The following is a 23,872-nucleotide window of genomic DNA, read 5'->3' on the forward strand; positions in this document are numbered from 1 at the left end:
GCATGTGTGTAATGATTGAATTTTAAGACACACCTGGCTCTGTAGGTTCTTGAGACTCCAATGACTTTTGAGCGCCACCATTCCACTTCTCTCTATCAGGAACTGCAGGGCCACCCCAAGGGGTCCTTCAGCTCCAATCATCAACACTGTTCTTCCTTCCATGGGAGCATCTGTTAAAAAGTTTTAATTCAACATTAGCACATACCTTCTCCATTTATCAAGGGCCTTATTGCAAGATGAGAAACCCAACTGTCAGAATCAACGTGGTCCACATATCAATTACAGCCCATATGGTCTGTTTTCAAATACTGACCATATGGACTTTGCATGACATATTAAACCTCTACTAGTTGTATCCGGGATACTGAGAATAACCATGACCCTATGTACAGCTGACCTTTCACCCCTACCCTCTGAACCCCAGGCTGTGACTCCTGAAGGTAGCCTGGTGAGTCAGCAGAGTGAGTCAGCCATCTTCTACTAAGTCCTAATGCCAAAATCTTTCTGGTGCACTGAAGTATCAGATGTATAAAACTCCTAAAATGTATCATAAAAGCTGTGAGCATGTTAGCCCAACACTCTCACTGATGTCATGACATGACACACACCAGCTGTGTCCTAAGTCTTTGCTACATACTAAGCTAAATGAGTTGTAATAAAGCATATAGTGTGTTCATACTGGAAGGAATTAAACAAAGTACAAAATCTTTTGAAAAATATTTGCTTGCTTTTTCTTGAATTTATGAAATTTGAACAAAAGGTTTTTCTTAAGTTGCAGATTGCTTGGCATTCCTAAACATGTCTAATATCATTTTCTGTTAATGTAAAACAGCAAAATACATTAATTTATTTTATACCAACTGTCAAAAACGTATGAAAATTAGTACATACATTGGTGTAAACTTTATAATTTAGTTTGTTTTATTTTATTATCCTTTTGGAAATTCCTTGTGTGTCTGTGGCAATTGTCAGACACACAAAACATCAACAAGTACAAAACAAAGCACATTGCGGTTTAAGACAGACATCAAACCGTAGACTAAACTAAACTTGTTGGTAAGTATAGAATGAATAGTTATTTTATCCTCCCATGTCAGTATTTACTCTGGTATTAGAATACATTTAATTTGGTCTTTGTCAGGCGTGAATGTATTACCTACTAAAAAACATAAACTACAATTAGTTTATACCAGCCATCTGTAACAGCTGCAGCTAATAAAATTGATAATGAGTAGGTTTTGGTGTGGCACAATAATACTTATCATTAGTACAACTAATGCTGCTTACATTAATCAAACTTACTCATTAATCTTATCAGCTACAGTCCCCTTAGAGGCAAATGTGAGTATTGTTACAGCTACTGTATGTGTCAAAGTGTACAGTTAGTTTATTTATCATACCTTTTATATGTTATATCATTTTCATAAGTAACAATAGTACCTACAATACTTAGTAACTACTGAACTTGGGACAGATGTCGCTTCTAAGAAACTCACCATGTTTCTCCAGGAGATCCACGACAGCGCTGGCTATAGGAGGCACAAAGCCTTTGTTCAGGTCTCCTTGGACCAGACGGCCCATATTCAAGTATGATATCCTATTTAAAGACAAAAACGACCATAAATATACAATTTACTGCATTTTTGCCATTTGCAGCACAGCCATTCTCAGTTTAACTGATTAATGTTTTGTTTTACGTACATCAGGCACGCAACATTTAAATGTTACAGAGTAAAAACTAACACTGACAAGTAACATTTTAAAGTACAGTAAGAAATATACTACAGTAGTCTTCATGATTGGAGGTCTATGATAAGTTGAAATGTTACTGACAAACATTTTTTTGTCAAACAACTAAAAGCAAAGTAACTTGTTACAGTCAAACAAAAACATTATGTATCTCAGTGTTTTATATGACAACCTAAACTATTTTTTATGAATTTGTCCTCTACTGAACCTATTCTATTCAATTTTTGAAGATTGTGAAGGGTGTCTCACTAATTTTCTCATTCACTTTTACTCAGTCTTAATTCTGTGCAGCACTTTCTGATTTGGGTCCAATCTGACACACCACGTGAGTAAATGCATTTATCTCTGTTGGGACAGAGAAACATGCACCACTGAAGCTCTATACCTACCCCAAAATGTCTACTGCTGACACATGAAAGAAGGGCATACCTATCAATTAAGGAAAAACACTCAAAAAGGAAAAAATGTCTAAGTGAAAGAACCCTAAACAGTACAAAATGTGCTACTTGGGGGAGACTATTATGTCTTTCTATGTGAGAATTTAAAACTTAAATTAAAAACTACAGCTTTAATTGCAACTATTCTATATATAATCAAATATATCTGCATCTGCAGGGTTTTACCCGTCTACATCCTTCTCAGGTTTGAGTGTGTTGAGTACTCGATTAGTGAGGGAAGTGGGGGGGAGGTGGAGGTAGACACCGTGCACCCTGGGGTCCTCATTCAGCTTCAACACCTCCTCTATAATCTACATGCAAACACAAAGACAAAGAGACACACACACACAGATGAAAAATGTTGCTAAAATATGGAGGTATTGAACAGCCACAGTTGCATTAGTAAGTAGCAACGTCAAACTCACTGCTACTGACTGAGCGAGGAAAAAAGATGGTAGTCTTAAAGAGGAAGAAAAGAGAAGAAGGAAGTGAAAACATTTTTTATTAAAAACATAATAGACCAAAGATGTGTGAAAGTAGAGCAGTAGATCAGTAGAGCAGCAGAGTGCTACAAGGACAGGAATTTGGATGTTAATCATTTACTGTCAGTTGAGAAATTCCTGAGCTATTCCCAGGAATTCCTTCTTTCAGTATGGAAGAAGAGTCGGCCTTCAGCTGAGAGAGAGTCACAGCTGAGAAGTTGCCTCCCATTCCTAATTATATAATGTTGGAAAAGTGAAAAACTGATAAAATCAGAACCTAAGGAGTGCCTAAATCAATTAGGGAATCAAAGATTAGTCATGTAACATTGGAGAAATACTAACTTACAGATAAGTAATGTTTTAATTAAATTAGGCTTGTTTTAGGCTGTGATTACCATGACACTCCAATCACGTGCTGCACAAACAAATAACTAAGGGAATGGTAAAGCATGCACTGACTTGCTAAACAATGTGGAAAGGTTAGAACAGTTTGCCTGGGCAGATCTTAAGGCGCTGGGGGGATATTACAAAGTTTCTGAGTCATGAGTTTCACTCACTTCATCTTCACTGCAATCATTTGCCAGGCAAATCTGAGTGATGTTCAAGCCGATCTGTGGACATACATGTAAGAAGAGGGTCAACAGCTGCAATTGTCGTGTAGATTTGTGAAAAAGGACAAAGTGAGCAAAATTACCTTTCCTGCCATTTTCTTATTGGTCTCCAACAAGCTGTCATCTTCACCTGCCTTTGAGATCAAATTAGCACAATGAGAAAACACACACACACACACACACACACACAAACCTCTTACTACAGGAATGATAAATGGCTTCAGTAGAAACAGACAACCTTAAGGTCAAAGGTTTATTAAGGCAAAGTTGTTTTCATGTCACAGCCCCCCCCCCCCCCCCAAGATAAATTCACTCATTGGCTTTATACTGTTTTTTTCTGTGTTTCAAAGAAAAGATGCGAGAAACTTGTAACCCAGAGAATGTCTTCACCTAGTCTTGCGTCTTTCAACAGGAATTATAAATCCCACACATTGCTTTTGTATTGTTTTTGCTTACATACCTGTATAATGGCTAGCACTGGTTGGATTGCAGGATTTCTCCTCTGCAGAGCCACCAGTGCTTCCTTGGTGCTCTGAACCACTTCCCTATGAGAGAAAATAAACTGGTCACCAATGTTCATTCAATCATTTAAGTCCACACTTATTGCACATGGCTTCAAAATATATATTCATGTCAAACACCATCGATATACATTGCAACAAGACTTTGGTCAAGGGACTCCTAAATGAAAACATGTTTCTAAAAACAAGCTTTAGAACAAAACTGCTAATACTGAGGATGTGTGGTTGTCTGTGAGGAAGTGTGACACTGTTAAACAGAAAGTATGACTTAACCCTTCTCACTTTGCTTGACATAAAAGCATGATTTGGGCAATTTTTTGCAGCAGGATACTACTTACAGACGAGAACAAATGAGTCACAACCCAGAAACATTCTAGGAAAGGAAGCAACACAATGCCAGTGTCACGGGCAAAAGTAAAGCCAGTTATTTTTTAAATTTACAAACTTGAATGTTTCAAACACAACAGAAGGAAAGGGGACAGAGACTGGAACCAAAGCAAACATTCATATAAAGTTAACAAATGAAGATTCCTATTATACTTATTGGGGGTAATGTAAACATACTCCACCACAAGTTTATTATGATCAATCACTCAATTCACTATATTCCGCACGGTAGTCTATAACAGTAAGGGCTATTATTTAAACATTTAGACAGTCACATACAGTAGAAACCATACAAAAAGGCCTATCTACATGCATATACAGTGATGTTGGAGATTTTACACATTACATAGCCTCACAGTGAAGCTTTCCAGCATCGCTCATTCACTCACACTGGGTTATTAGCTTTATTCCATATGCACATTTTAGCATCGTGTGTTTGGCAACAAAGGAGCAAAGTTACATCAGCTGGCTTGAGACCCTCTGATGATAATCGACTACACGTGCGATAGTGGCTGCTAGCCAAAACGCCGGTGAGACAGGAAATACCGACGAACACCAGTTAGCTTATCATTTCAGCAAAATACCGCTAAACTATGTCTTTATTCGTTAAAAAATCATTAATACACAGACAACAGCAACTCAGGGATGTCCAAGGTTTGGAGTACACATTTCCTCCTTACCTCAAAGAACTGTCGCACTCCAACCCATCTTCCTTCTGGGATCGTTTCCCAAAGTTGACGGCAAATTTCGGGCTGGTGCCGCTGCTGGTTGTAGCACTCGCTGCTCGGAGGATCAACCGGCCGTTGGCAGCACCGACCGGCGGGCATCTCCGCGACAAGCCGCTCACCCTGCTTCCTGGACGGGCTTGGTGTATCCGTAGACTGCCACAAGCACTGCGAATGATGGACAAGTTCATGGTCGTTTCTTTTTAGGTTTTTAATCTTAGCTTATAAATTCAGCCTCTGTTTGTTCTCTTGCGGCAGCCGGCGTGGAAGTCAACCCCCGAAAAGAACAAAAAGAAAGTTGTGTTGAGGTGGCGACACACAGGGTCCTGATGGATGTACGCTGCATTCAGGGGCTGTCGGAAATTTGATAATTATGAGCTCGGTACAGGTGAAAAACCCCTGAATATGGCAAATCCCACAAAAACGCGAGGGCCTATTTATAATAACACGAGCCCAATGTGTGACGGTCAGGGCGTGGAAAACATGTCATAGTTTATATGTCAATGCACATATTGAACAGCAGAATTCGGTACTGAATCAATTTCAATATCAATTGTATGTATATAGGGACCACATAGTAGTGTGTACAGTCTGTTCTACTGCTAGAGCACTGTTGCTAAACTTTTTAAAAGATCACTGGAACATTTTGTCACAGAATCTTTTTTATTATCATCAAAGTACGAGAACACTAGGTTAGTCCGAGGAACACTTGAAAGCAGCAGCCTCACAAGTAGCTTGCTGTTGCGAGCACGCGCGTCCACGTGCTATATTGACCCAGAAAAGAGAGAGGGGGTCAACCTAGGACGTGGGGATCCAGAGTGCGTGGATCCACTAAAGAATGAACTGACATAAAAGAAAATATGGTTTTTACTACTTTCATAAAGCCTATCGGTTATGTTTCCACTGAAAATAGGCAACATTGTAGATAGGTACTTTGGCACTGAAAAACTTGCACGTCCTAATGTGATAATGTAACCTAAATAACACGAAATTAAATTATGTCTCAGCTTAAGTAGAATCACCTCGGAACTCGTATTGGAAAAGGGTGCATCTGGGTTATTCCAATATGTTGCAAAACTCTTAACTGATCATTTTAGAGCTGTGCTTAAAACGCTGGAATCAATAGCATGTGATCAATAGCAGTCTTTTGGACCCTACTTTACGTAACTTTCCTGCTGTGATCGAAGTAGCCTTATGAAAAGGGGCTGAATCTACATGTCACAAACATTATGTAAAATACTAACTGATGCATTAATCTTAAGGCAAGGAACAGCTCATTTAAAATGTGCTTTTCTGTGATAATATTAAAAGCTTGTACTTAAAAAGTCATGTGGGCCAAAGACAGTAACGGTGTGATATAATGAATATAATCAGGGACATAGGCTACCCACAGGAGACTGGTAATATCAAGATCTGTCTGTTTTCCTCTCTCATGTCACATACACGTACACACATAAGTACATGTGGAAGTCATTTGGGCGTGGTTAGGAAAGTCTTGACGTCAGTCTATCTCCACACAGGCCCGGCTGTGTCGCCTCCCCCAGGACCATCAGCCATCATTGCCATCAAAACTCATAAATAAATCCTTCACCAACGACTGCGTTTCAAGATGCTGGCACAGTTGCTGGTGACTGAAAAGATTAAATGATAGATAAGTGTGATGGACCCCGTGCCACATGTTCTGGGCTCCCATATATAATTTCAAACAATTCTGCCATGTTTTACTCTGGAAAGAGGCTTACAATTTCAGCCTGGCACTCACTTGGTTCATGTACTCTAGCTGTTCACACCTTGTCCGTCTTTATCCAATTGACGCTCCTGAGATGCAGCGTCACTGCAAAAGGGCCAAACCGACCGGGCTTCATTCCTGAGTCACATCTTCACCGGCGCATGGTGTGGCGCAATCTGTCACCCTAACAAAAAACCAAAGTCGAATACCAGTTTTAGCTCTATAGATAGCCGCGTTACTCATGTGAAGCCCCATTGTTATTTTTCTCACAGCCCGGACCAGTCGACTTCAGAAGTGAGAAGATGCTTCTGCTGCTGCCAAACCACCTCACATTAAAGCAAGCAGTTTGATTTATGTTCTGTTTAGATTACAGCAAAACAGGTAAGGTGCTTTTCTTAAGTGCTGCAATCTTGCATGAAATGGAGAAAATCCGGCAAACTGGCGATATTGTAGAAAGATTATTAGCCTTTATACCCAGTGTATGTTGGGGTGTATCATAAAGTGTGGGTGTATTGTGAGATTTGTTTGGTGACAGCTACTCAGAAGACAAAAGCCTTAGGCCCATATACAAATTTAGGCCTACATTTTTTTTTAAAAAAGGCATTCTTTTAAAAGCTATTGTCAAAATAACATTATGTGGATTTATGTTGTTGAAACCATGAATTTACCTCATAAAGCTTCAAGTGTAGGAAGCCACTAAATGTCTGGATGTAGCCTGTTACCATTACTTTTTAAATATTTTAATCATGAGAAACAGAAGTTGCAGATAACCTTAAGTCATACAATCAAAGACTGTTTTTCAGGGGTATTGAGTCAATTATTGTCATAGTTTTATATGATGATATCAAACTTGATAACAAGGGACACTCAAGTTGACATCTATGTTTCAGTATTTTATCATTTCAATATTTTATCCTATAGATTTCAACACTGAAAGCAGGACAAGACAATGTCAATATCTGGTAGCAGGGCCTGAAGTACAGGAACTTTTGCACTTGTAGCATTTGAATGTCTTAGAATTTTAAAATTGGCCTTTATATTTCACACAGAAAATGTTTTTAGAGCACTCATCAAAATGTTGAAATATTTCTGTATCTGATGTGCATTATCTGCAGAATCTGATGCCCCATTTAGATTTAAAAGTCAAAATGAATGTCTGAACAAAGACGTCAAACAGATAACAAGTTAAAAGAACTTGTTTGGTGAGGAACAACACCTTTAACTATTCTCTTGAGAACCTGTTAGGCCAGTGCAGGGTGCTGGGAGGGAAGAAGGAAAAAGGCATTTAAGCAGGCATGACTAGGGCTGGGTATCGTTACCAGTACCAATACCAGTAACCTCAAAGTAATACCTATAGAGTACCTCATTCGATACCTTTCTTTTTTCTACATCATTCAATATCCATCATGTGAACGTAAGCATTCAGTTGCATAAAATGTCACCACTCCTCCCCATCCGAACGATTTTTACACAAATACATTTTGAAAGTGTTCAAGTTATTTAAACATTTATTAAATAACTGTACAAAACTGTACAATGAAGTATTATCACCACAAACTTTATGGGTTGTAGCTGCTGTGGTAGTGACCCAATCACACGTTGCATTGAGGTGACACTTGAGGTGATTGGCTGTGAGCAATGCCATACAAATAGTCTTTTTTTTCTAGATCTAGGTACAAAAAGGATCAAAAGCAGGTATCCTTTGACTGGAGAAGTTTCAATACTACTTGGTACTGGGTTATTTCCATCAATACCATAAAGGTATTGAGTACCGACAGCTTCAGAGACACTGACTGTGTTTAACACTGTAAATTAAAGGATTGTTTTGTCCTTTAAAGTCAGCCCACTTTACTGATCAATTTTTATGAATGTGTGTTAGACAAGGAAGGATAAATATCTTGACATTTGTATCCTCTTTCTGTTCTCCAGCCCAACCATGAGGGACAGACTGAGCCACCTGCAGGAAATGTCCAACGGCCATGTGGAGCCAATGGAGTATGCGGAGTCCACTGTTTCAGACACCTTCAGCAACGTGGACCTGGAGGAGGAATTGCCCCATGAGGCGGTCGTGTTCGACAACAGCCCTGCTCTGGCGGAGATCTTTGACCAGTCACAAAATATCCACAGGGAGATCCAGCTTATTCGCCTTGAGGTTAAAAGGCTTCATGAGCAGAACTCTCGTATGCTCCATAGCGTCACCACCATGAGCACTATCAAAAGAGACTCTAACGTCATTGGTGCTGATATAAAGGCTCGGGCAGAGGGCGTGTTGTCACGTCTGCGGGACATGGAAGGTATGGCCCACAAGCTAGAAGAAGTGCACGGCTCAAATTCTGCCATCACACGTGTAGCCAGAACCCAGTATGCTTGCCTCAGCAATGGTTTCCGCGATGCCATGTTTGACTACAATGAGGCTGAGATGAGCCATCGGGAGAACTGTAAAATCCAGATCCAGAGGCAAATGGAGATAGTGGGGCGTGAGGTGACGGGTGAGGAGGTGGAGGAGATGATTGAGACAGGCCAGTGGAACATCTTTACTGACAACGTTGTGAGTGAAGGGAAAACGGCTCGATCAGCTTTGTCCCAGATTGAGAAACGTCACCAGGAGTTGGTGGACCTGGAGGCCCGTATTAGTGGCATCCATGAGATTTTCCTGGATATCGCCCTGCTGGTAGAGGAGCAGGGCCCCATGTTGACCACCATCCAAACCAACATACAGAAAACTGATGAAAACATACAGGAAGCCCTTGTCAAACTAGGCAGGGCCAAACGTCATGACAAGAACAACCCCTTCAAGAGGATGTTTTGCAGTTGCTTCCCATGCTTCAACCAATGACTTTAGAGTACAGGGTTGGGTTGAGGAATGGCAAAATATGTAGTCTTGAAAAAGAAAAGTACGGCATCCTAAGGACATTAAACATTTTCTGAATGTGTCATTAGCACATAGTTCTTATTGTCACAACATGACCCGCAGAGCTATTGCATATTAACATTTTTTCCAGGAAGTTAAATAAAGGTTTAATAGAAAGGTGTTTTTATTGAGAAACAAAAATACTAGAGTAAAATTTTTAAAAATTGTATTTAAATAATCCATTGATGTCAAAATTTCTGTATGAAAGGTTTGGGACAGGTATCTCGACCCAGAATTCAATCCCCCCATGAGGTATGATGCAGTCCTGAAACAAAGAGTATTTGAAAATATTTTTCATATTTTTAAGCCTGCAGAGTTTCCACATGGAAGGGATTTAACAAATAACACAATGCAATGACTGTAAGAAATATTTTCATACATCTAATAAACTCCAATGATATGTTACTATATGCAAGTTGAATCACAACATTTTAGTAAAAATTATTTTCCTTGTTTGATGAGGTAACACAGATCAAATAATTTGTCAATGGACATCAAACATATTTAACATGAGTCTGAAAATATTTTAGAAATGTTTAATTGTTAATATTTTCTGCATTTTTATGTAACTAGCTGGTCTGTGTTCACCAAAAATTGCACTATACTCCCACATTAATTCCTCATATTCAGCATCTCTTTTGAGCAACAGCTGTTTTACTAGGATTTATCATGTTATGACTTCATGTATAATACCTTTCTATTGTCTACCTTTCCTCTGTGATGTCTTGTATATTACATAAATAATTATATTAAAATACAACCTGAGTGTGGGTTTATTCTTCTTTAAACATGAAATCTGTATCAACAATAAAGACATGTTAAGATTTATTATTGGGTATACATCAACACGTTCATCAAGTTCTCACTCACAAACACTAGGGGCACTACTAGAAATGTTGGGCCTCTTGACAAAAGCTAAATAACAGCTTTGACATAATAAATATTTACATTACCTGACATGTTCTAGGTTCCCCGTGTAGCTCTGTGACCCCTGAATGACCCAAGCCCCCCCACCACCCCCAATGGCATGCATGACATACATCCACACACACCCAACACACAGGTGTCATCACTCCACAAACATAAGTGCAGCATGTTCTCTATTAGTTCCAGTCCAATAACAATTAAGTCAGTCCTCAGATTTCCTCATTACATTTCTTGACAGATATGTCATTTTACATTTTTACATTTCAACCCAGTCTTTTCTTCCCTGAGGTAAACAGAAACTAGACCAAATGATAAGCATCTCCCTTAGAGGAAGTATTCTTTTTTGCAGTGGGAAGACTCATGTTTGTCACCTGGGGAGGGCCGGCAGTCACACACGCTGAGCATAGAGCAGACAGGCAGGTTCCTTCTACGGGAATGAAAAGATGCTCTCAAGCTCCTTGGACTAAATAAATCAGAGTGACACTCGTTGAGGGGTTTTACTTGCTTTCTGATATTGTGGGGAGCCAGTCAGAAAAGGTAAGATACTTTAATTTGGCAGTTGAATTGTACTTAGTACTGTTGTAGCAGAGGCACATGGACACAATTGGATAATTGATAGGACTCCTGTCTACTTAATTAGTGCTAGACTTTGCAGTTTGGAACGATTGACTAGATGGTCATTAAAAAGAGGATATTTATATGTTTATATCATATACTGAAGCAGCTCTTGAAATAGTTTCTTGAGTTTTCACTAATATGGTATGAGGAAATTGATTTTCTGTACAAGAGTATCAGCGGCAGAAATTTAGGCAGACACCACAGTTTTGAAAGTTTTATGCAGCACTAGGTTGACAAAGCGAATATACTGGAAACTATGTAGCTGTGTATTGATTGCATATCATTCTTATTTTACCATAAATCAGCTTTTTAAAGGAAATGTCTATTTTTAAAGTGTCTTCCTTGTTCCTGGTTTAAATGGAGACATTCCAACGAGCTGTCTCACCACAACAAAAAGAACACCCACTGTAGATAAACTCACTATTGTGTGTATCACTTGCAGGACTATTGACGTACAAGCTTTTGTGTGTGTTTTGTAGTTTTCCTATGAACTCGTTCATACATTCACCCAGAAGCATGTATATTTTCAGCTCCGTCACCATGACTCAGTATTTAATGGCAAATTCTCTATTCAACTTTTATGGGAAGCATTGTACTGAGGGTGCTGACAACCCAACATGTACAGTAGAATGTATGTGATATTAACTTTGAATTATATATTTGATCTATTTAATCCTCATGACAACTTCACTTAAACTATATTTTCATTTATATAGCACTTTTCAAGCTTAAGTATAAAGTATTTTCCAGATTTACAGGATTTATGGAACAAAAATTAAAAAATCAGAAACCCATGTAAGAACTCTGTGTATGACATTAAATATTAGGAACATGAGAGCACATATATCAAGCAGCACTGAGCCTATAAACAGATGAAAGAAATAAGTTGATATATAAATAAGTAAAATGTGGATAAAAGAAATAAACTCATAAAGCAGGTGAAGTAAAAGAAATAACCACATATATAAACAAATAAGATGCAAATATAAGAGATGAACTCATATAAAGCAGATAGAATACCAATAAAAGGACAAACTCCTGAATATAAAACAGAAAAAAGTGCAAAATATATAGAAATGCATATAAAAACACTAAAATGACGATACTAAAACAAGCACAATTTGAAATTTTTAATGACACCATAAAGTAGTAATATAAAGAGGAAATATGAAAGTGATACCATAATAAAAAAGGAAAACATTGTTAAGTGTAGGCCATTTTGTAAAAGAGGCATTTAAAAGCTGCAGTGGAGTCTGCCGATCTCACACTGAGGGGTAGGCTCTTCCAAAACTGAAGGGAATACCATTGTACATCACACCAAAAGCTATACAAGCGGTCAGTACAATAACCAACATCTTGTGTCTCTCAGGCAGAATGCGGGACATGCTTGAGAGGCTGCAGACCATTCATGAGGAGGGGGTGGACTACGAGCCAGAGTTTCGTGGACTTGAGTATGACGAAAACAAGGTGTCTCTGTCTCAAGAGGCGGTAGTGTTTGGGAACTCCCCAGATATTGACAGCATCCTTGACAAGGCCCACTCTATACGCAAGGAGATCTCCTTGCTCCGCTTAGAGGTGGAGCGTCTGAGTGCCCACAATGAACGCTTTGGCACCTCTGTCCGCCGCCTCACCCTACTCAAAAAGGACTCTGACTCTATCGCCAAGGGGATCCAGCAACGCGGGGAGGCTGTGTACGCTCGCCTCCAGGCTCTGGGTACAGAGAGCAAGCAGCTGGAGGAGAAGGAAGGTCCTCACTCTGCTGTTGGCCGCATCGCCCGTGTTCAGTACGACACACTCACCCGTGCCTTCCATGATGCCATGGGTGACTACAACATGGCCGAGGAAATGCAGAGGAAGACGTGTCGGGGGCGAATCCAGAGGCAGGCCTCCATTATGGGGACTGAAATCACTGATGACCAACTAGACGTGCTGGTAGACAAAGGGGGTGAGGGCTGGGCTGAGCTGTCTGACAGCCTGCAGAAACGAGGTGCATGCTCGTCCCGCTGGGCGCTGTGTGAGATCAAAGGCAGACACAAGGAGCTGGTGGAGCTGGAGGCCAGGCTGAAGGTGATCCATGATTTGTTCCTGCACATGGCCGTGCTGGTGGAGGAGCAGGGAGACATGCTCAATCACATTGAGACCAATGTGTGTGGCACTCAGGAATATGTTGAACAGATCAATGTTCACATCAAGAGGGCCCTTCAGTACAAGAGGAAAAATCCTTTGCAGCATTGTTGCCCTTGTCTACCCTGCTGGAGACGCAACCAAACCTTTTAGGACTTGTTTTGATGCAGTTTTATGGATGATTTAAAATGGAAATAAACATTTATCTATGTAAGAAAAAAAATGGACAACTAAAAATAAATGTGTAAGAACAGGGACACTAATGAGCGCAAAATGTCACTGAAGCAGTTTTGCCCATAAGAGACTCACAATGTATTTCTAGAGTTGATGTGTGAAGCTTGAAATTGTAAAAGGTTTGGAGTTACCAGCTGACTAAAATCTGTTGTACAGTAAAATAACTCTTTCTGTTATTCGGATCAGAGAATTAATCTAATTGTGGATGTGGGTTCATGGGAGGAGATTATACATTTTAAACTGATGTGATTTCAATTTAAATTGAATGAAATAGTTTACATTTTGAGCAGTTCAATGACACTAAATAAATACTGATTTAGTAAACGACAGTCAGTTTTTTGTCCTTGCCAGAACATCAGTATAGTAAGTTGGTGAACGGGGGAAAGTGGTGCACATGGTCACACCTTAGAAGAAGTGGGGTCATGAGAGAGATGGGCAGCAGTACGGATGGAAGGAGAGTTGACATATTGAAGTCAGCAGTGAAAGATGATATTCATTTGGAAGAGTTACAACTATGCAGAAAAAAATGATCAATGTGCTTCAGCATAAAACTTACCTGAGTATTTTGAAAGTGGGAAGAAATTCAGCTGGACAGACATTAAATAAACACTAATGTGAGAAAGTGAAAATTGAAATAGGCAAAGATAATGAGAGGTGTTGTTCATGACTGGCATGTTTGGATAAAAATGTTAAGTTGATGTATTGGTGATGGAGGACTGCAATTATGGGCTGAACAGGGTAAGTTACATAGATGGTGTATAACTCAAAATATAGAGAGATTAAGTTTTGAGGTGTTAAAAGTTAGAAATGATGCCACATAATCTATAGAAGAATAGCAAAAGTTCCTTCTTTATGAGTCAGACAAGCTATTATAACGTCAGACTGGAAAATAGACCATGATCCATTGTCAAAGGCTAATCTAAACTACTTCCTGAGAGTATAAGTCAGCAGATGATCTGTTTACTTTAGTGGAGGAAAAGTATACAGCAGTTTATGTAGCTCATTTATCTATTTTATACTGGGAAAAATATTAGAGCAAGGAACATGAATTACTGGGCCTCTCTTGATCACTGTTTACATTTATCCTGGCACATTACATGGCCCCGGGTTTGCTGTGCGGCAATTGAATTAAAAACAAATTAATATGCAAAACAGAAGACACAGGGTCTCTCTTCAAGACAGGGGCCTCAAGATCAGGTAATCATGCCAGACCCATATTATGTCAGTATCCCCATATTTCCACACACTTCAATTGATTTCATCACCACAACCCCATTGTCACACATTTAACATGGAGCTTTCAGGATCTCTTGAGGGTCCAGGTAACTGTGGACAGTTGTCAGTCTTGCCCAGTTGGTAATCCAGCATTTCAGTTAAAATAAAAACAGATTAAATGACTAAAGGAAATCCTTGAGCATGGTCCACCATCTCTTCACTAATGATGGTTAAAAAAAACCCTCTCAATGTTAGTATGAGCCACTAAAAAGAGGAAATTCAACATCTCTTCTCGTTTCTGTTTGTGCATCCTCTCCTCACGTCTTAGAATTAACGGTAGATATATAAATTGTCATGAACACTGTTTTAAACGTCTTAAGACGTACATGTTATACATTTTACTGCGTTCCGTCACACACGAATGAGCCCACAGCCGTACGCTGCGCATTTTTGTATTTTTATACAGTCTATGATTTTTGCTTACGCCTAACTCCTCATGCAGACGCACACTCGCGTTGTTTCACGTTTCGAACACAGCGCAGGAAGCTACTCGGCAAAACGGAATCACCCATTTAAATCGAGAGGTTTTACTTTGACAAGTATGAGCCTGCTCATGTATTTCTTTCTTCTTATGCTGTCCGCAGTATCGTTTGGCGATACAAACGGTAAGAAAGCTCATTTTCAGTCGATTAGTGTTATTAGTCCTTGTTATGTTCCAACTGGTTTTCAAGCTAATGTGAAAGTTTGAATGGCTTTGGTTTTACTGCCTGTGTTACTGTGTTGTGTTCATACAACATAACAGGCAGTACTCGCGCGAGTTTGAACGCAGGAACATTTGTTTTTATTCGCGTAATTCGCACAAGTTTGGCCGCGGGATCATTTGTGCTTATTCGCCCCAAACAGCAAACAGGCACCGGCTACTCCCCACCTGGACAACGGGGTCCAGCCAGTGATGTTACTGAAGCTCAGCCTGCCTGCCAGCTGAGTGCTCCTGCTAACAACATTCATACCGACACTTATCTGTAAACACTGAGAAATACATCAACTCCTCTGTTCGTTTTGCTGTGATAAACTGCATTGACCTGTCACACAAAACTCCCCCCAAAAATTCGTTCATTTACTACACTTCCGAGACGACAACTACAGACCGTAAAGCGTTATGAGCCCAAAATAAACTTAGGTTTTGCTATGATTTAATTGCAATAAACAAATCAAAAGGATGCCGAAATAACTACAACATGATGCCGATTTGTACAAAGTCTGAATTCATCCTTTGTCAGGTCTGTCTATAAGACGACAAGCAAACAACTTTTAAAATGCTTATTAATGTCAGCAGAATCCGGTGACTCGTATGGCGGTCCCACTGGCGGCACCCACCGGCTTTGAATTTCTGAGCTGAAATTCAAAGGTTGTCCAAACTTCTTCACTGTATGCGTCTGTCAGGACATGAGTCAGAAATAGTGTTTGCAGTGGTGACAAGTCACCAAATATGTGCTTTTCTATTTCACTCTTTTTCTGTTTTCCTCCCTCTGAAATATTATAATATTATATAAAAACAGAGAAAGAGTGAACAGTAAAAAAAATCCCAGTATTACAGTTCATGGCTGATCCTGTAATTGGTCTTCACAAGTTATTGTTTTATACTATGTTCATAGGTGCAGCTCGAAAGCCGTATGTCACATCACTTCATGAAACAGAGGACTGGGCGCTGCTGCAGTGTGAAGTTCAGGGTGCTTTTTCAAGACCTAAATCACACTGGGAGGACAGTGATGGAAACATCCTTCCTGCTGAAGAACCACAGGTGATTCAAAGAGGAAGCAGCTACGACATCATCCTCAACATTAACGTGACCAAGACCGGCATGTATCGCTGTGTTGCCACACAGGAGGAAATCAACCATCAGATTTATGCTAAGACATACGTGTATATCCATGGTGAGTTTCTGCCTAATCATATTTTGATATTCAAATGATTTTAATTGTGAACATGCTTTTAGTTCTGAAGAAATTTCAATGTGTGGTCAGACTGAAGACAAAGTGAATGAGCTCAAAGCAAGTTGAAAACATTTTAAACTGAATGAAAACTTCATACTTACACTGAAGCTCTTTGACTCCACAAGTCTAGACCTCTGCAGAGGATCTGTATAGTCCCTCCAGGAAAATTGCGATTTTGTGACGGCAATAATTTACACAAATTCAAAAAAATCTTCACAATATTTTTGAGAGCTTGCAATTTTGCTAAATTACAGCAACTTTTGGCCAGATCAACAGACCGATTGTGATTTGGACCAATTGTGGCATTTGGTGCCGTGGTAACTTGTCATTGCAATGCATTCAGCAAGGATTCAGCTGCATTCAGGTGCAGGTAGAAGATGGACAAATCTCACTTGCCAACAAGAATGATGCCATCGACCAAGCAAAACAATTCCTAAATGTCTTGTTTCCTTTTTTTTCATTTGACCTGCACTATGCTTTGGTCTGCATTCAGTTCGTCTAGAATACAAGTTGATGTTGTTCAGACATCAAAGATGGACATAATCTACCTCACACATAAAAATGTACTTTGGAAATGAAACTATGTTTTTATGTTAATGGATTTATTTTAATGGCATTATTGACTGATTTTATTTGGTGCTAATTCTGATGTGGAAGTTTATTTAATAAAAGCTTATAAATGGAACTCAAGTACAGTATTTTTTTTTTGACGCTAAGATCACTTTACCAGGTAAGATTGGCCCTATTGGTGGTTTTTATCTGCAGATAATTTTCGATGTTCAACTGTTTTAATTTCAGTTTTCATAGAGCTTAGTCACCTTAGGTTTTCTCTTTGTAGATGTTATAACCAATGTGCTATACATGATATTCAGTATGTTTATTCATGACATTTACATTCTGAGTGTCATACCAGTTTTTGTATGTGTTTCAGAGAAACTGTTTGAGGACAAGTCCTGCCATGGAGTTGGTGTGTTTTTAGGTGTATGGTTTTCTGGATTTCTACTTGCTGCACTTCTGTTTTTAGGAGTAAAGTACATCATGAAATGAGTCAAGAAAGGTACAGTGAAATAATGAATTCTATCAACATACCTGTAATCATGCAGGGATAAACATAACAGATACTTTAAACAATCTCAGGTCCAGAGTCTAAACAGATGTCCCCTCAGATACAAACCATTCTGTGGATATTAACATTCAATACAAAATCCACTGACTTATACAAGATGCATGGGATGGCACCATCTTGCCAATTCTTGTCAAGTCTGTTAATATTATACAAACAAATGAATGGTCTCATTGATCGATTGATATTGGGAACAAGTTAAAGAACTGTTAAAGAGGTGTAGAGCAGAGAGGATGAGGATATGTTTGGTGGTCGACCCCAGGGTAACATAGAGCATTAAGAGTCACCTGTAAAACTTAATTCATGAGCACACTAAAACCATTCAGTGAAACTTTTCAATGTTCACTATTAACTGTTTGAAAACAGACTTTGAAAAGACAATAAAAATATTAAAATCTATTTGGATGGGTCACCATAATATAGAGTAGACTTTATGTCATTTATACTTTTGTTTTCTTTCCTGCAGGTCCTCCTCAGGGAAATGATTCTCACAGCAGTCCTTCGCAGCAGCAACTTAATCCACCTATTCGAGATCATCTGGTGTAAAGTTGTGTGTGTGTGTGTGTGTGTGTGTGCGCACGCGTGTGTGTGTGTGCGCGCAAGTTTTTTTTATATGTGTGTGTTTGTTTGTGTGTGTGTGTATCTGTCTACATCTGTCTGTGTATGTGTTGTATGTGTCTGTCTCAACAATATGTAAATATGTAAATACATATGTGTGTATATATATATATATATATATACTCTGACGCAGTACGTTGCACTTGGTGATACAAGTAAGCTTTAATAAGTTATGGAAAAGATAATACTGATTTATTGTATCAATATAAATTTTATTTTCCAAAGCTGTGGAAAAAAAAAAACTTACTCAGGGTATTAGGTGACCTGTTAGACCAGCAGATCTCTTGCTCTCAGGCTTAGATTAAAATCTATATAATGCTACTTGTAGCTCGACCATGTTGTGCCTGAAATCACCAGGAAAAACTTGAATTCTAAAACTGAAAGGCAGCTTTGAAATGAGGATGACTAGTGATACTGGTCATTTTCTTTTCTTCTCAAACTTTTTAAAAGCTGAGTATGAGTGTTTTGAATAAGCTGGTGACAAGCAATTGACTTCAGTCTGATGCCCAATGATTGTAATAGTCCAGGAGAGAAGAAATAGAACTACTTTTTCAGATCTGAGATTGTTATTTAGCTGAGATTTTTTAATGAAGGGAAAAAAGATTGACTTAATTAAGTATTAATTCTTTTTAACTTATTTTTTAAATGATTTAAAATGATATCTGACATTCCGTATAACAGTATTATTGAGTCAGTCAAGTATGTCAGTTACAGTTGAAAACATTGAAGATTGTTTAGCTCATTTCTCATCATGTTATAGGAACTGTGGCCTTTTGAATGTGTTCATATATATACTGTATATCATATCTGCGATGAGACATTCCAGTCATCGTGGTGACTTAAAGTTAAAGGTGCTGACGATGAGACACAACGTCCACATTTCACTCCAGCAGGGGACATTTGTTGCATGTCAGTCCACATGTCTCTCCAGCCTCATTTCCAATTGTATCATGTTTCTACTGCTGGTGATAAAATATATCCAAAATCTGGAATAAAATGATACATTTTTCATTGTGTGACTGTTGTGGAAGTTTTTGTCTTGATAAATTCAAATATGAGATTATACTATATTGTTTTTGTTTTCTTCTTGAAAACAAAAAACAAAAAACTTTTTCAACACAAACAGATTTGTGGCACAGATATAAGTTATTTGCTGCTCTCAGGATCAGATTTTGGGTGATTATGAGACGTTTTGTCAAAGAAGTCTGTTGTTTTACATTGTGGTTGATCATATGTAGAAAAAAATCAATTGTAGAAAAAAAGGGTAAGAGCTTTAAGTATATGACCAAACACAAGCATGAAGGACACATCTGGCAGCTACTGGGTATCAAACCTGTGACCACACAGCAGTGATGGAACATAACTAAGTACATTTGCTCAGATACTGTACTGAAATATGGTTCTGAGGTACTTCAAGTAAAGTCAATTTTATTTGCATGGCCCAATATCAGAAATCACAAATTCACCACAGGAGGCTTTACAATTTGTTCAGCAACACCACATCCTCTGTCCACAGACCCTGCTTTGGGAGTTATGGGGAATTTAAAATATTTAGTTTGTAACATGTTAATAGTATTTTTGAAATATATTTGTGAAATTGAGTTTCTGTTAGATAGGGTATGAGATGTTATTAAATAAATTTCTCATTGTTTTGTTTTGAATTTTGACCTCATTAAAGTCACAGCCTCTAAAGGTTGTGGGAGACAAGAGGTGATAGGAGTAGAATTTGTTAAAATTCCTTTAATTAAACGTATAATAGAGTTGAGGATGGGTTTAGTTATAGATTTAAATATGTTACGATTGCCAATTAAATCATATCTTAGGCAGAAATTCTCATTTGACATGATACAGCCACTGCTATTAACTAAGTGAGTCACTGACAAAATTCCTTTCTCCATCCAGTCCTTATATATACAATGATTTGGTTTTTTGTTTGTTTGCTTGTTTTTTTTTTGTTTTTAACCGTAATATATCTATTATTCCATATTGTGATTATATAATTCAATTCAATTCAAATTCAATTGGCTTTGTTGGCATGAAAGTTTCAAGAACAATGTTGCAAAAGTATGAAAGTACAATTTGTCCAAATATTTGGACAGTACACAATAACAGTAATATGAACATCAACACAGCATTAACATTGATATAAATTAATTAAATATATACGGTACATTCTATGCATTTATTTGTGTGTGTTTATACATGTTTTTTTCTGAATTATACAACTAGCTCTTCTTTAAAAGTGGTTGTTTCCAAAAGTTGATATAGAAATCTTTGCTGTAAAGTGGTGCAGTTAGGCAGAGAAATGAATGACCTGTTCGAGTGCCCCCGTTTGACAAGACACGCAACAGCCACTGCATTCATTCAAGTCTCCAAAACTTTCTACGGACTTTTTTTGGTAACTGCCTGCATGACTTCGTGAATGACTGCAAAGGCTCCTGTCTGTGTTGGCTTTACCTCTTTTTTGCACTGATCGCTCAGTGTGTGGCAACAATAGCGGAATATTCTGTTATATATGACTGAAATTGCAGTGTTATTACCGTATCTTGTTGCGCTATTAGTTAGCACATGCTAATGGTATTAGCTGCAGCTCCCAGTTAAATATGTAACGTTCGAGTGGTGACGATAGATATATAGTAGATGTTTGCAAGGTAACAAGCTGTCATTTATGGCTTTTGGTTATATGTTTTAATATATCATACACACAGCCGAAGTTGTCATACTAGTTTGTGTTAAAGCTGTGTTGTCTTGCCAACGAGCTAGCAAGTTAACTCGACAAGTTAAAGTTAGCTGCTAGTTTAGCTACTAACATAGCGCTAGCATCGCAGCCCTGCTCGCTCGGTAGGCATTGCTGCAATAGAACAATTCTAATAATGGCGTTTGTTGATAGCTACGTAGTTATTTGAACAATTATCACAATTCCTGTAACGTAATTTACCATGGAGCGGTTTTTCATGTCGCATTGTGGCGGGATGCGGTGTGTATACCAGGATGGCCGAGTGGTTAAGGCGTTGGACTTAAGATCCAATGGACATATGTCCGCGTGGGTTCGAACCCCACTCCTGGTAGGTATTTTGTTGGTATTCCTGTTAGCATCATTAAATTAGCTGCGATGACCACAAGAAGTATCAACATTCACCGGCCGTGAATGGCGTCATGAAATACCGATAACACACCCTACTAGTTCATGGTATGTTGAACACACTAAGCAGGTTTAAAGGAAAACATGAACGGTGGATTTCCCTAGCTTCAAACGCAGCACTCTGAGTTTATAAACGCAAATACAACATAAGCTTCCATATAAAGCGATAAAACATAACAAGAACATGAATAAAAAAAGACATCCGTTGTGATAAAGAAGATATTAATTATGTACCGTGATAAGCACCTAAATAAACTAAAATGTCCTTCATATCAGCTCTGCGTTTTTACTAATTAGTCCACTTTTACTTAAATACAAATACGATTTTTAGACAGTTAGGGATCTGTAAGAATGGCAGGTTAAATGAAGTCAAGACCGGAAAAACGATGGTACAATAATGCTGAATAATCTGGGCGCTCAAACAATAGGATGACGTCCAGAGCAGCAGATAAGACATATTTGTACAAAGTTAAATGTTAAATTTAGTTAAATTTTCGACAGTACACGCCCACCTCCTGCTGGTATATACCGTCAAAGTATCCATACATTGGCATATTTGGTGATAGTGGAGGTGCCAATAACGTTTTTCAACTAATTGTGGGGAATATGTTTGTAAATCGAATAGATGTCGTTTTGCGCTTATTTGAGCAATAAAGTCCCTCAAGTGAATGTGGTCTATCTTTCAGGAGTAGTTGCACCATTAGGACAGAAGAGGGCACTCTAAGCCCTTCTAGCAGCCTCTGGGCTGCAGTCCAGCAAAGGCCCGTTGAAGGCTACCACACTCTCACCCCTATAATTTCATTGCAAGGGCGACGCCTTGGACCATGGACACCCAGTCATCTGCATCTGCCACAGGAAAACTTCACAGAAGATAGCTGCACCTCATCTAAAGTAGTATTCAAAGTTTGTTGAGCTGTAGTTACATAGATCTAAGGCGTGCAGATGGAAAATATGCCTTTTGAAAGCTCCTTGGCCTAGGTATTTTGTACTACAGTGTTCACAGACACAAGAAATGGAAATATGCATCACATGTGTATCAAAAAAGCCCAGAGTGACAAATTGCAGCACATCATAAAATGCAGTAGAGTATTGGAGCCTTGAATACACAAGACCTCATTTTACATATTGTTTGTGAACATACAGGTGAGAATTCCAGGTTGTCCCCACACTCCCTATCCACTCACTGTCAAACAAATATGTGTTAGTTGATACGTGTTCCAGGTCTTACAGAACACTAATTTGTGAAATTGAGCTTCTTCATTGAGCTGTGTGAGGAAGCATCCACAAAAGAGCCCTGACAACTGAGAAGAGGAAGGGAGAAGGACGAGGCTTTACAATAGAAGATCAACATCTCTGCATCCCCAAAGCCACAGAGACTCTTTCCATGGGCCTTCATGTATTATTCAGTCCCCTCAGGTACTGGAAAAGTTGTTGCTTTGCAGGCCAACACATCACTTAGGATAATAAAATGAAACGTGATACAGTACAAGTGGTGATGGAAGTGTTTATAGTAATGATATTTGCTGTTCTGTTATTTTTTTTTTAATTTCTTTTCCTATGTATTAATATTTTTTATTGTATAAATTGTTTTTTTTTTCTTTTTGTAAATTGCTTTGTGCTGAATTTTGTGCTATATAAATAAAGTTTGTTGGAATACTGCACAGTATTTTTTACTGCCCAACATTTGTTTACAAAAGTTATAGTTGCTAGTTATTTAATAGATTAATCATTTACATATAAAACACGACCAGTTGATAGAATGATTCAGTAGTCTGAGTATAGTTCAAAGTACAGCATTAAAATGTTGATTACATGTTAATGCATTAGTCATATTAAGCTAATATTATAATACAACACTGAATGATAATAAAGCTGTGTAATGAATACTTTCACTTTTGAAGTTTTACTATTTGAAGTACATTGTTGATAATATTAAAGCAAAACTTATTTGTAATGGAGTATTTTTGCATTGTGGTGTTGCTGTTTTTACTTAAGCAAATATACTTCTCCCACTGTAAATAGATTTCAAGATTAGAGTGAATGGAATAATGTGTCAGAGTGCATATATATTACAATAAGGCAAAGAACTTGGGTTGAATGGCTTAGTGTAAATAGTCAATTAATGCTGCGTTTACCTGGACAAAAAGAACAATTAAAGTTTGTTTTAAGGCTTTGGGTTTTTCTTATGGGAATCACTGGTTTCATTGGTGCTACGTCACGTGACGCCCACCGCGCCATGTTTCCATCTCCGCGTCGGGAAAACTTTTACAGCCAGAGGGAAGTTAAACACAATTTGTCAAGTCACCCACAGTGAACACTTTACTT

General features: G+C 38.4%; 3 protein-coding genes and 1 non-coding gene across 6 annotated transcripts in view; 3 read left to right on the forward strand and 1 right to left on the reverse strand.

The window, feature by feature from the left end:
• mthfd1l (methylenetetrahydrofolate dehydrogenase (NADP+ dependent) 1 like) overlaps nt 1-5,448 on the reverse strand; it is a 43,651-nt gene extending 38,203 nt beyond the window's left edge. Inside the window, exons 1-7 of one of the 2 annotated variants that reach the window (XR_006407822.1) lie at nt 4,868-5,448; nt 3,740-3,824; nt 3,363-3,413; nt 3,226-3,279; nt 2,373-2,497; nt 1,497-1,597; nt 34-170 (exon numbers count right to left, since the gene is read on the reverse strand). Coding sequence is in view for 1 of the 2 variants with exons in the window: in XM_044376994.1 (XP_044232929.1) it covers nt 34-170; nt 1,497-1,597; nt 2,373-2,497; nt 3,226-3,279; nt 3,363-3,413; nt 3,740-3,824; nt 4,868-5,103 (789 nt within the window). In the remaining variant the exon portion in view is untranslated. The remainder of the gene's footprint in view (nt 1-33; nt 171-1,496; nt 1,598-2,372; nt 2,498-3,225; nt 3,280-3,362; nt 3,414-3,739; nt 3,825-4,867) is intronic. The other variant, XM_044376994.1, reaches the window with a different exon arrangement.
• Nucleotides 5,449-5,566: 118 nt separating this feature from the next.
• LOC122999773 (syntaxin-11-like) lies at nt 5,567-10,312 on the forward strand. 2 transcript variants are annotated; one of them, XM_044376996.1, is made up of 3 exons: nt 5,567-6,805; nt 6,914-7,022; nt 8,571-10,312. In XM_044376996.1, exon 3 carries the CDS (start codon nt 8,578-8,580, stop codon nt 9,475-9,477), a length of 900 nt encoding a protein of 299 aa, XP_044232931.1. In that variant the 5' UTR covers nt 5,567-6,805; nt 6,914-7,022; nt 8,571-8,577; the 3' UTR covers nt 9,478-10,312. The 2 variants fall into 2 exon arrangements, with proteins under 2 accessions (XP_044232931.1, XP_044232930.1); XM_044376995.1 differs by lacking the exons at nt 5,567-6,805; nt 6,914-7,022 and adding an exon at nt 7,581-7,843.
• Nucleotides 10,313-10,639: 327 nt separating this feature from the next.
• On the forward strand, nt 10,640-13,784 carry LOC122999775 (syntaxin-11-like). Its single transcript, XM_044376997.1, has 2 exons — nt 10,640-11,016; nt 12,467-13,784. Exon 2 carries the CDS (start codon nt 12,472-12,474, stop codon nt 13,372-13,374), a length of 903 nt encoding a protein of 300 aa, XP_044232932.1. The 5' UTR covers nt 10,640-11,016; nt 12,467-12,471; the 3' UTR covers nt 13,375-13,784.
• A 7,606-nt stretch (nt 13,785-21,390) lies between these two features.
• Nucleotides 21,391-21,473, forward strand: trnal-uaa. The gene has a single exon. It is a non-coding gene; the product is annotated as a tRNA-Leu (tRNA).
• Nucleotides 21,474-23,872: the final 2,399 nt, after the last annotated feature.

Source organism: Thunnus albacares, chromosome 16 (assembly GCF_914725855.1).
Source record: "Thunnus albacares chromosome 16, fThuAlb1.1, whole genome shotgun sequence".
Taxonomy (NCBI): Eukaryota; Metazoa; Chordata; class Actinopteri; order Scombriformes; family Scombridae; genus Thunnus; species Thunnus albacares.

What these genes read in the sequence shown, in the direction of transcription:
- LOC122999775 (XM_044376997.1), top strand. Translation starts at nt 12,472, where the DNA reads ATGCGGGACATGCTTGAGAGGCTGCAGACCATTCATGAGGAGGGGGTG.
- LOC122999773 (XM_044376995.1), top strand. Translation starts at nt 7,794, where the DNA reads ATGTCTGAACAAAGACGTCAAACAGATAACAAGTTAAAAGAACTTGTT. An exon ending in AAGTTAAAAGAACTTGTTTG is followed by an intron (nt 7,844 to 8,570) that starts GTGAGGAACAAC and finishes TCTGTTCTCCAG; the next exon opens with CCCAACCATGAGGGACAGAC.